Source organism: Mchenga conophoros, linkage group LG16, assembly GCF_057382185.1.
Source record: "Mchenga conophoros isolate Kocher_MC1m ecotype Shallow Benthic linkage group LG16, M_conophoros_male_GT1.1, whole genome shotgun sequence".
Taxonomy (NCBI): domain Eukaryota; kingdom Metazoa; phylum Chordata; class Actinopteri; order Cichliformes; family Cichlidae; genus Mchenga; species Mchenga conophoros.
Genome location: NC_140541.1, coordinates 28,981,953 through 28,994,914, shown reverse-complemented (window position 1 = coordinate 28,994,914; position 12,962 = coordinate 28,981,953). Strand labels below are relative to the sequence as shown.

The following is a 12,962-nucleotide window of genomic DNA, read 5'->3' as shown; positions in this document are numbered from 1 at the left end:
TTTGCAGAGAGCCTTTCCGACCTCTTAGGCTCTTCCGCTACAGCACACTGGCTCCAGTGGTACCAGGTTTCGCCTTTCCCTTTCAGTCGGACCGCGTGTGAGGTCCTGGTTTCCACCTCGAATGGACCTGTCCACCTGGGCTCGTTCCACTTTCGTTTGTAGACCTTCAGTCACACTCACTTTGCCTCTGGCACCGTCTGCTCCTGTCCTTGGCCTGCAGTCACCGGTGATGTAAAACTTAAGACAAGAGCTTTCAGTGTTTTAAATTGCTTTAAATGTTCAAATGTAGGCATTTCTTGTCTTAAAGCTGGCACCCCTGCAGTGGGGCCAGGAAATTGTCTCCCAGTGAACAACTCATAAGGAGTAAACCTGGTGGACTGATTTACTGAGCATCTAATGCGCATGAGCGCTATTGGTAATGCATCAACCCAATCCATTTTAGTCTGTGCACAGATCTTAGCCAATTTATTTTTTACATTTTGATTCATTCGCTCAACCTTACCTTGAGACTGTGGATGATAAACTGTCCCAAACCTGTGTTGCAACCCTAACATGGATTCCACTTCCTGCAAATGTTTATTCTTAAAATGTGTCCCATTATCTGATCTAATTCTCTCTGGGAATCCATGCCAGGGAACATAATTATTTACCAAACACTTAATGACTGTTGTGCTGTCTTCTCTCCGGGCTGGCCACGCCTCTGGCCACCCTGTCAAACTATCCACACATACCAGCAGGTATCTAAAACCCCTCACTGGTGTCACCATGTCTGTGTAGACAATCACTATTTCCTGACCCGGCCTCTGTGTCAGGGGAAACTTACCCATCTCTGGTTTCACTGTAGGTTTAGGATTGTGTTGGCCACAGATAAGGCAGGTTCGCACATGTTCCCTCAACATGTCCTTCAGGAATGGGTGCCACCAATGAAAGAGATTCCTCTCCATCTGGGCGACACCCACATGCCCAAGGCCATGAGCCTCTCTGATCTTTTTCTCTGCCAAATCTGCAGTCAGCACTGGTCTTCCATCTGGCCCCCTCCAAATGTTGCTTACCTTTATGGCTCCTCTCTCCTTCCAGAGTGACTTTTCTTCTGGAGAGGCCTTCTCTTGTTCTTTTATGATCTCTTCGCGTTCCAGCCCTGGATTTTCTTCCCAATCCATTCCCACACTTACCATTTGTCTGATCCCCGTGTAGCCAACCACCTTTTTGGCTGCTTCATCCGCTGCTCGATTACCCCGAGCAACCCAAGTGGCTGAATCATCGTGTCCCTTGCACTTTATGATTGCTACCTCCAGGGGTCCTTCCAGGGCTTCTTCCAGGGCCTTCATCTCCTTCTCATGTTTGATTGGTTGTTGATTGGTAGTGAGGAATCCCGCTCTCTTCCACTGACTCAGCTCCACATGTGCAGCTCCAAAGGCATAGGCTGAATCAGTGTAAATGTTTATCCTTTTTCCTTGAGCATATTTCAGAGCTTCAATCAGTGCAACCACCTCTGCTCTCTGCGCTGACTGCTGCCCTTCCAGCTTTGCTGCTTTGATCACCTCCAGCTGCTCCCCTCTCTTACTTACCACTGCATAGCCTGCCTTGAGCCCCTCCTTCTCATCCCTAAAGCAGCAGCCATCTGTGAAGAGATCCTCTGCTCCTTCCATGGCTTCCGCTTTGAGATCTGGTCTCGTTTTCTCTTCTCTCCAGACCGCCTGGGCGCAATCATGCGGTTCCCCTGACCCCATTTGGTCTGCCATGTTTATCCCTTCATGTATGAAAGTCAATTTTGGAGCCTCCAGCACTTTGCTGAGCCTCTGTTGTCTAAGTGGGGTCATGGTGAAGGCCTGTGAGTTAACATAAGCCGTGGTGGCTTATGTTAACAACACAGTTTTAACAACTGTGTGTTGTTAAAACTCTCAGTGGGTGTCCTCTGACTATATGTGCTACTTTCTGGATGGCCTTTGCCACTCCAGCTACATGCTGAGTGCATGTAGGGTGCCTTTTCTCCATGTTGTCTAAACATACACTAATGTACATTAAAACCTGTCTGCCTCCCCCTTTTTTCTGAAACAAAACGCCATTCACCACCCCTTTTGTTTCAGAAACATCTAAGAAGAAGTCCCTGTTGTAATCTGGCACAGCTAAATCTACTGCACGAGAAAGGTCCTGTTTCAAAGAAATGAAGCATTGTTCAGCTTCAGTAGTCCAGTTCAACTTAGCAGTCAGGTCCCTCATGCCATGCTGCTTCACCAAATCACGCAAAGGCTTAGTACGGCCCACATAGTCTGGAATGTACTGCCGGCTGTAGCCTGTGAGACCTAAAAAAGAAAGCATCTCTTTCACAGTCTCCGGTCGCGAGAGGGAGAGAATGGCACTTCTATGAGCAGCCATCAACCCCACCATATGCTGTTTCACCTCTCTCCCTAAAAAAGTCACCTGTGGTCTCACCAACTGTAATTTGTCTTTACTCACTTTAAAACCCGCCTCCGCCAGTCTCCTGAGCACGGTCATGGTGGCCTGAAAGCAAGCATCTGCCGTGGGAGCGGCAATCAGGAGGTCGTCCACATATTGAACCAGAGTGCAGCCAGCCGGCATCACACACGGTTCCAACATCTGCTTCAACACTTGGTTAAAAATCCCCGGTGACAGAGCAAATCCCTGTGGCAACCGAGTATACCTTAACTGTTGACCCCTGTAAGAAAAAGAAAACACATCACGCAGAGAGTGGTGCAAAGGTAAACAAAAAAAGGCATTTGCCAGGTCAATCCATGTAAACCAACGCTGCTATGGGGAGAGATTAGTCAATGCAGTAAATGGATTAGGAACTGCCACAGTTTTAGTTTTCAAAATTGCATTAATAGCCCACAAATCATGAGCCATACGGTATTTACCTGTGCCATGCTTTTCCACTGGCAAAATGGGCGTGTTCCATTGAGACGTGGAAGGCTCCAACACCCCCACCTTTAACAGCCCTTCAATAGTCTCTGCAATGCCTTCCTCTGCCTGTGGTGAATGTCGGTACTGCGGACGCCATATTGGAATGTCAGATTTAAGTTCAAAGGTCACAGGCGAACAGGTGGTTAAGCCAACATCCGTAGGCCCCTGTGACCACAGTGTGTGAGGCAACTGTGAGAGGCCTTTAACCGCCTCTGGATGATCTGTCAGTTCCCTGCCATGTGTCCTACGTATGTGACGATGTTCCAATATAGTGTCATCTGTGTGGGATGTTGAAATTCTGTAAGTTTTAGTACTTGGGGAGAAGGAAACATCAGGAATCTGTGTGAGTTGCCAATCAATTGCTCGTGAAGCTACACGTATCATGGGACCCAAGTCCTTTGCTTGATGTCCAGAATGAACCGCTAGAGACACATGAGGCACAGATTCATCACCCATTCGGAACCAGCTCTTTTGTTCCTCCGCCAAGTGGACCAGGGCTGCTACCCCCTGCGGTCCAACATAAATACCCCTGGTAGAGACCTGCCATTGTTTCCCTTCCAGGAATTCATGGAACAGGTCTTCGTACCACTCAGTATTTTCGCGATCGTAAAAAAGTGTCACGTGGTATGGGTCAATAGGTGGAGCATACACGTCCAGGGCCATGATCCAGGGCCGCCAGAGCTGGAAGTGTGCCAGGATGCCGTCAGAGGTCGTCAGCCGGGCCCAGTAAATTTCTGCTGTACGATCAATGTCCTCAGACAGCAGCCACTGTCCTCTCGTACTTGTGGCCACACAAGGAAGCTGTGTGCCATCCTTCAAAGTCATTGTTAAACCATCGGGCCCACAAATGATCACAGCTCCCAGTTTGATGAGCAGGTCTCGCCCCATCAAGTTCACAGGCACCTGCGCTGAAATAACATATGGATGAGCCACTGCTTGCTTTCCAATTTCAGTCTTTAACGGAACAGTCACTGGCAATGTCATTGGAACCCCAGAGAAGCCAACCACGCTGACCTCGTCCCCAGATAGTTTAATGTTCTCAGGAACTTCTTGGATGGTTGAATAAGTAGCTCCTGTATCAACAAGGAATGGCAGAGTCAGTCCATTCACCGTCAGTGAGAGTAAGGGGTCTGCCTTTCCCCCCTCTCCTCGGCATCCCTGTGGGGTGTGTCACTGCTGCCAGTCCTGGCTGCCCCAGCCGGCCCCCCAGGTCGGCATTTGAGGTCTTGGTCCGGGGACCATGTGTGGGTTTGGAGCCTGATAGTATGGACCACCCCTTCCTGCTTGAGGCGGGCCCATTTGCTGCTGTATTTGTGGCTGCTGTGGACAGTCTCTGGCCCAGTGCCCAGGCTGACAACACACCCAATAGACACCTCTAGGCCCACGACCCGCTCCAGGTGCTCCCCTTCCATACCCCAGGGTGCCTCTCACACCCACCGAGCCACCACGACCTCTTGCCCTTCCTCTACCGGCCCACACATTACCTCCCCAGCTGGCCATGGGTGCACTCTGCAAACCATCATAATATGTCCAGGGATTCATTGGATAAATATTTGGGTTAAAAATCCCCCAGGGCGAGCTGTGTGCCTGATGTCACTCTATCAAGTTATCTCAGCCAACCCGCGCCTCCATCAATGATGGGTGGGAGCATCTGCCCCAGGGATGTAACATCCCCTACCCCGTATGGTTTATATCTTCTTTCACCTCCTGTTGCAACCACTAGGGGCATTCCTAATGCAGAACTGGGGTGTCACAGGACTTCCCCCTGGGGATTTTCTGCCGCTTTCATTTGACTTCTTCTCCACATCGGATGACCTCCAAGCTCTCCTCCACTGCGAAGCCATTGGTCCTCCATCTCCTCTCGTTCTCTTCGAGATCCAAATGCGGGCCATCCTCTTGAGTCATCTTCATCCCCTCCTGCACTCTGAATCACACTACACTCATCTATATCCTCTTCCAGAGTGCCCTGTATCCATCCATCCCAGGTGTCAACAGCTCTTACCTTAGGTGTTTGCGCCTTAAAATACACCTTCTTCCTCACATCTGGACCTAAAACACCACTCCCTTTAGCTTTTACCTTTTGCTTCTTAAATTTTTCCCAAAATTGTTCTTCATCGAACCGTGTACTCACCATGTCCACCAGTTTCTCTACCTCTTCGGGTAATAATTCCAGAGGAGTCCTAGCTGTTGCTCCGGCTGCACCAGGCTGTTCTTCCTCTCCTTCTTCGTCCTCCCCATCTTTTTGTTCCAAGTTGGTCTGAGTATGACCAGCAGGTAGCACTGTCTTTGTAGGTCCTATTACTATATTTTGTTGCTGCGGCTTAGGGCAGTGCTGGTCCTCATAATCACACTCCGCCTGCCCTCCAGTTAGGCGCAGCACCGTTCCCTCTTCATTCTCCATCCTGCCATCCTCAATACTCAATGTTGGATAATTACCACAATATGGTGGAGGACGTGCTGAAAAAAGAGGGGATGTGGGGTGAGGGTGTGGAAGACCACCAGGTCTCAACTTACCTTCCTCTTCCACAGGTTCCCTCATCCAGTGCTCCAGTCCTTGGCAGCTGATTCCCCATACAGCCAGCCTGGCTCGTTTCTCCTCCTCCTCTTTTATTTGTTTCTTAACTCCCCTCTTCTCCAAAGTATGTGCTCCATCCAACTCTCTCCTGAGTTTCTCCTCCTTCTCCTCGGATGCCTTGGCCGCTTCCAATAAAGCCTTTGCGAGAGAACATCGCATATCACCTTTTATTCCAGCTTGATCACATACACTCATTATTTCCTTCCCCATTTCCAGTATTTTATCATTCTTACCTGTCAGATGTCCAGTCATGGTGATCTTCAATGCTTCCCCTAATTTCTCTTTTTGCTTATCAACAGTTTTCCATTGCATTTCTCCCTCTGTTGGACTCCTCACTCCTTCTCTAATTGTCGCGCTGACCTAGTAGGTGTGGCTGTTATTCCTCTTTTCCTCCTCCTGCCCTCTACCTGTTCGGTGCTGCTGCTTACCCATGGCCGCTGATTAGACCTTGGGTGCAATCAACAACTAAGCACGGCCTGGTGTGCGCCGCCCTGCCAGGTGAGCCACATTAGAGCAATCAAGGGTGGGCGTGCCGAGTAAACCTTTAAATGCATGCAGCAGTCATTTGACCCGGGTGCAACATACTGAGAGGACGGCAAACAAAGCACTTTTCCACTGTGAGGAAGACTTTGAACAAGACAGGCTATCGGTAAGCTCTTGAGTTCACATTTTGCTTTTGCAGATGTATCTGGGACTATGGAAGCTCAGTTGTGCAAATGTTTTACGCTTAGGGAAATAGTTGCTGCATTTAAGTTTAATTATATTGACAAAAATGAATGTTTAAGTTTGAATAAATTGTTTGTGCAGTTAGTGTTCCCACATATTTATGTTAATTAATATTAAAAATAGTTACCCCAAATCCTTGGGTGGATCGTAAAACTAGTGAATAAATGTTTGGTTTTGATTTAAAGAAAATAATTCTTTGTAAAGAAAATCCTTAGTTAAAGTCTATTAAAATGTTTGTGAACTCTAAAATGTATACTTTAAAATACAATTGTTTATAAAAAAGTGTTAAATGCAAAGAAGACACATTGTGTATATTTATTTAAGAACCACAGTTAAATTAACACAGTTAACCACATGGTAAATGGCTTTACTGAAGTGTATTTTGTTATTTCATCTGTCTTCTGTGTAATTTATCTGAATGGTTAATGAAATGTTCTTTATTTTTGTGTTGAAAGGTTTTTTACCTGCTGCTACCTACCAGCTATCAAACTAGTTGGTCTAAATAAAGTTGAGTGAAATTCAAAGTCTGGTCTTTTTTCAAGTGTGGACACCTCACAGTCAGAGGAACACTTGACACTAATAATCTCCTTTTGTTCAGCCATTATTTTTAACTCACCTGGAATTCCGTTACTTACCACCAGATGTCGTCGTTTGTTTTCATCGGGACCCTCCGAGCTCCTCCTTACTACTCCTCCTTCGTTTCACCTACGAGCCCACCCCTTAAGGCTGGCACTCACACACCTTCTACTTCTCGCAGTCCAGTTCTCAACTCACAGCAGGACACTTCCTCCTCTGCTTATTCCGGACAACGCCCTAAGCGGTACACAGAGCGGGTGCCGTCCGCTCTTGTACACCTCACAAATTATTCAAATTGCGCCACGGACTCGATACCGCAGTTTCTCTTCCCCTAAAAAATATAAAACCAAATTAAACCCCCCAATTGACTTCACAGTTTGCAACAATTCGCGACACGGCCTCCTGCCGCGATTTCTGCACACCACAAACACACACTTTTAGACACGAATTCTTTTTGTTACTTTAATTGACTCCCGTACTTCAGACGAGACGCCGACTCTAACGGCGCTTTCACACAACTACAGTCTACACACACTGCAGTCAGTGGGCTGAGCCAAGCAGTCGTTCTCTCACTAACAAAGCAACTTGCCCCCACTCTCATGCATGTTATCAACCGTGACTAGGATCCAACACCTAGCTTTAGTTATTTAGGGCGCCCCCGGTGCCCAGGTCACCAACCCGGCAAATCCCAAGGACGCGTCCGACCAAGGGTGGAGTTGCCAAACTCGGAGCGCACATGGCCCTTAGCCGGCGACAAAGCCTTTCAGCCCCGCTTTCTAACTAATAGTAACACAAGTTTCCTGCTTTAACGCACGAGGACGAGCACAGCACCGCCACTTTTTTCCTAATAACTAAGACGGATCAGACACCGCCATGGATGAAACACAGATTCTATTAATCCGTAACAAACGTCTCCTGCTTTAACGCACCGAGATGTCCTTACGGGGCGCTAAACATCAACCTGAGTTCTTATCAAAAGTCTCTTGCTTTAGTCGCTCACAGTACGCTAAACATCAACCTGAGTTCTTAGCAAAAGTCTCTTGCTTTAACGCACTGAGGCGGACGCTAGCCGCCTTTTTTTCTACTGAGTGAATTTACACTGTGATACGTTCAACTTAGCGAACAGATAATTTAGAATTTATTCAATATGCACACTTCAAAAATAAACAGGTGGTGCTTACCTTTTAGATGATTGAGCCGGCTCTCTGTTCGCCTCGTTTCACGACCTCAGCACTGCCAATTCGTCCTCTCTGAACCTCGAGCGAATCCCGGGTTTCGGCACCAAAACTGTTACTTTTTCACAGTTTCACCCGGTTCGTAGATTCCTCAGGCCTCCAGAAAGAACACTGGGGACTCAGTAGTCAATTCACAACACTTATTAATTCACACTCATTGACCACACTTATTGATTATACCTATTGATTACACCTTCTAGAAGGGAGATGTACAGGACCCTGGAACTCCTCTGCAGATCTCAACTCCTTTGTCTGTTACATGCAGTTTTGTATCAGTGACCCCCCTTCTAAACCCTCTACAAGGTGCCATAAAACTAAGTACTATGTTTACATACTTTCACTTGTGTGTGTGTGTGTGCGAGCCTGTGAATGCCTACATGTGCGCGTTCCCGCGTGCCTATATGAGTGCTCGTGTGTGACTGTGTACGCATACCTGTGTGTATGTGTGAGTGCACACGAGTGAGTGTGCGTGTGGATGTGTGTGCGTGACAGTTAAAACACTGTGGGTGTAGGTAACTCCCTAGAGGTCATAAAACCCCTCTCCCTTCCAGACCACAGTTACCCAGTTATAAATGTTGAGACCCCCACCCTAAAACATCCTCTGGGGAATTTCCACTCAGTGGGGGAGAGGCCTCCTACAATCTACTCCTAAGTTCACAACACAGTGAGGCCTTTATTACTTTAAATTCAAATTCAAATTCAAATTTTATTTGTCACACACACACAACCATACACAGTATGACATGGGGGTGAAATGCTTGTAGCTGTACAATGCCCGACCATTAAATGACAGAAGAAAAGTTTTACAATATTTACAATTTACAGTTTACTACAAAAATTTACAAATTAACTTAGGAATTTACAGTAAAGAATGTGCAAATAGCAGAAGAGATTATAAAGATAAGGATGATAAATTATAGGAATTATAGGATTATAGGAAATGTGTGGTGGTGCGTGTGGTGACGTGTGTGAGAGTCCAGTCTTATAGTGACGTGTTTGGGAGAGTCCAGTCCTACACCTGGTTCAGGCCCCGAATAGCCTGGGGGAAGAAGCTCCTCCCCTTTAAGGGCAGTATCAATGTCTCTACAATAGTTCTACATTCTATGATAACACATTTCTAAACTCTAAAATAAGCTAAACATTCTACACTATGTACAAGTCTAACACATTGAACATACACAAATAAAACCATTTTCAGCATGTAAACCAGAATAACAACAAACTTCATTTTTACATAAACTAATCACCCTGTCCTTAACACCCGCTTACTCTCTGAGCTTATTTTATATCTATGTGAAAGCGCTATATAAATGCAATCCATTATTATTATTATTGACAAACACCTTAATGAACACTTAAGCTTGGGGTAATAAGGCCTTGATCTATAAAAAATGAGGACACAATTAGACAACTCAGTCACTGAGAGGAAGATTTCCTATATTCATGCAATTTATTATTTTTGAATAATCGTGTGAATTTTTGTATTGATGTACTTGTCTTGATTTCATCTGTACAGGTGTTCCACACACTAACTCTGACTGCAATGCTCTGATATTTTACATTTGTCCTTACTACTGGCTTGCTGAACATAAGGATTTCTCTCAGGTCATGAGTATTTGGTCTTATTTGGAACAGGTTCTGAATGTTGTGGGGCAAAGATTTATTCGCTTCTTTGTACATTGTTTCCGCAGTTCTGAGGTCAACCAAATCTTTAAATTTGAGAATATTTAATTTGATAAAAAGTGGATTTTAATGGTTCTCTTGAAGTAGCTTTATTTATTATCCTTCTTGCTCTTTTTTGCAGAATGTATATTGGATGGGTGTGTTGTTATTTTCTGTTAAGATAAACTGAAGTCAGGATTCTGTTTCGTATTTTGGTGAGTTTGAATCCATATATGAGAGGATTCATAACTGGAAGACTAGTGAGAAGCTCAATAGCAATCAAATTTTGGAAGATTCGAGATGAATCTGTGGAGTCAAATCGCCCATATATCGACTGAAAAACCATTACAAAGAGAAATATGATCAAAGAGGTCAGATGGGGCACACATGTCTGCATAAACTTTACCCTGTCTTCACTGGACCTCATGCATGTTTTAATAAGATGCGTGTAAATCCAAATTATGAAAAAGCCATGAAATATATAAACAATAAGTGTTGCATATGGACCAGTATTTTTTTTAAAAAAGGTTTTCAGAATCAGAATCAGAATCAGAATCAGAAAGGGTTTTATTGCCAAATGTTGAGCAGGTTTACAACATTAGGAAATTGCTTTTGACTTCAGGACAAGCAAGTTTAACAATTAACCAGTCTGGACATAAGACTCTCTGAATGTTTATACCACATAACTTGATTCTTGATGTTATTGGGATATTGATGGAGAAAATGCAGAAAGGTGTCAGCCAGGAGAAACACACCAGCTGAGAGAGCCTCCTCATAGTCATGAAAGAGTGGTAGTGCAGAGGTCGACATATAGCCAGATACCTGTCAAAGGCCATGACAGCTAAAATGGACAAATCACAGGAGGAAAATGAGTACATGATAAAAGCTTGTAGCATGCATCCTTCATATGAGATGTGATGAAAAGATGACAGTAAGTCTGAAAGGAATTTTGGGTAGAAACCTGTGGACCCATAAAGTGCATTAATGCAAAAGCTACTAAGAAAAATGTACATAGGTTCATGGAGACTTTCATCCAAGACAATGAGCAGCACAAGAGAGATATTGAAAAACAGAATCACACAATAATGCAGTAAAGTTATTATGAAGAGGGGTACTCTGAAATTCATCGTGTCATTAAATCCTAATAGAACAAAACTTTTTACATTAGACACATTATCCATGATCAGAGAACTCAAATGCCTTATCATTTTAAAAATATGTGTGTGTGATTATATGTGAGTGTACAGAAAATAGAGCTACTGCATCTACATCTCTATCATTATCTGCTGTGCCTCTACACCTCCTCTTAATTATTGCCTTTTGTTCAACAACAAAACACACCTGGGAATTCAACCTCTGTTGATCTATTTAAAAAAAATCCCCTGAAAATCAACAAAGCAATACTCTGGTAAGTGACTATAGTAAAAGTACCTTTTGAATTTACAGAAATAAATAATAATAAATGTGTTTTGGGTGTCTTAAAGGAAAATAAATGTAAACAGAAGGCAAGATCTATGCTTCCGGCATGATGGCGCCTGTGTTTGGCTTCGCCGCTGCCGGGTGTAGTTGGTCTCGCTCTATTGTCGTGTTTTTTCTTTCTACTCTGCTGTTTTTTTAACTGTTTTAATGATGTACTGGCTGCCTTGGTCTACGATCGTCTGACGCTGTTATCCATCCGTTCGTCAATGACGGCCAAAGATGTTTTTTCTCCTTCCTTTTGTGGGACTTTCCATTCTCCACACTTTTCTCCGCACTCCTTTGGTACCTTCCACCCTTTGCCTGTGACTGGATCTTCGGCCAGCGCTTTCAGCGTTCCCCGTAGACTACGGAGAAGAAGAGGAAAGAGATCGGGCATCCAGGTGAAGCTTAGGCTCCTCTGGCGGCGGGGACGAATTGGAAAGCGATGTCGGGCGTTTTCCGTTGCCTACGCACATGACAGCTATATGGAGAGGAATCTGTCTCCCAAGGCCCTACTTGGATATAGGGGGCCCGGCTCTCCAAGGCCGTATTATCTCAGAAGGGTTCATCCAGACTCTCCTGCCGACTGGCTCTTCATCCCCTCGGTGAGTGGAATATATGAACGTGAAGGGTCTGGTCCCGAGAATTTACGCCCTTTAATTCGAGAAACTCTAGCTTCTTCCAACAACAATGTTTTCACCCCGCTGTCTATGGCGCTCTTTAATGCCCGATCTTTGACGAATAAATCGTTTGTGCTTAACGATTTTATTGTTTCTAAAAATCTGGACTTCCTGTTCTTGACTGAGACCTGGCAACGGGGGTCGGATTATTCGTCTACTATTGAAATGTGCCCAAATGGCTTCTCTGTCATTAGCCAGCCTCGAGGATCTGGTCGTGGAGGAGGCCTCGCGGTGGCATATCGGAGCCGTTTTAACTGCCGTTCAGTGAAAGTTGGACACTTTCTGTCTTTTGAACTGCAGCTCATCAAAATTGGAAAGAAGGATCCTTTTTACTGTGCGTTGGTCTATCGCCCTCCTGGCCCAAACAACTCGTTTTTAGCCGAGTTTAGTGATTTTCTGTCCTCTACTATGAGGTTGTCTAAATTGCTTCTTTTGGGAGATTTTAATATGCATATTGATGATGAGTCCGACCTCTTTGCTAGGAGTTTTACCAGTATCATGGACTCTTTTCATTTTATCCAACATGTATCTGGCCCCACACATAACAAAGGCCATACACTGGACCTTGTTTTTTCTTTGGGTCTGAATATTGATTATATCTGTTCTAAGGACATTTTTATTTCTGACCATTATTGTGTCTTTTTTAATATGTCTTTTTATGAGCCTATGTCTCCTGTTCATCGGACAGTTATTTCCCGCACTTTAGACTCCTCCACAGCACAGAAGTTCTCTGATGTTTTTAATTTAACATTATCCCCACAAAACGATGTTGATTTTTCTATAGATCTATTCAATTATCATTGTCTTTCGATCTTAGATGAAATCTGTCCGATTAAAATGAGACCTGTGCCTGTTTCCAAGTCTGTACCCTGGTTAAATGACAACATTCGTCTTATAAAACGTAATTGTCGTAAAACTGAGCGGTTATGGAGGAAAACTCACTTAAATGTTCATCTCCTCTATTTAAAGGATCTTTTAGCCTCCTTTAACAATGCTATTAGAGTTGCGAGGGCTGCTTACTTTTCTCAGTTGGTTGCAAGGAGCAGAGGTAATCCTAAAGTTTTATTTGATACTATTACTAATATTATTACTCCTGCTCCACCTGCTGCTATTATTTCTTCTGTTGAA

General features: G+C 44.6%; 1 protein-coding gene across 2 annotated transcripts; it reads right to left on the bottom strand.

The window, feature by feature from the left end:
- Positions 1–9,862: 9,862 nt before the first annotated feature.
- On the bottom strand, positions 9,863–10,961 carry LOC146557019 (olfactory receptor 4B13-like). 2 transcript variants are annotated; one of them, XM_085250002.1, is made up of 3 exons: positions 10,942–10,961; positions 10,304–10,896; positions 9,863–10,218 (listed from the first exon to the last, which is right to left on the bottom strand). In XM_085250002.1, exons 2-3 carry the CDS (start codon positions 10,875–10,877, stop codon positions 9,863–9,865), a joined length of 930 nt encoding a protein of 309 aa, XP_085106128.1. In that variant the 5' UTR covers positions 10,878–10,896; positions 10,942–10,961. The 2 variants fall into 2 exon arrangements, with proteins under 2 accessions (XP_085106128.1, XP_085106129.1); XM_085250003.1 differs by lacking the exon at positions 10,942–10,961 and having other exon boundaries at positions 9,863–10,220; positions 10,306–10,886.
- Positions 10,962–12,962: the final 2,001 nt, after the last annotated feature.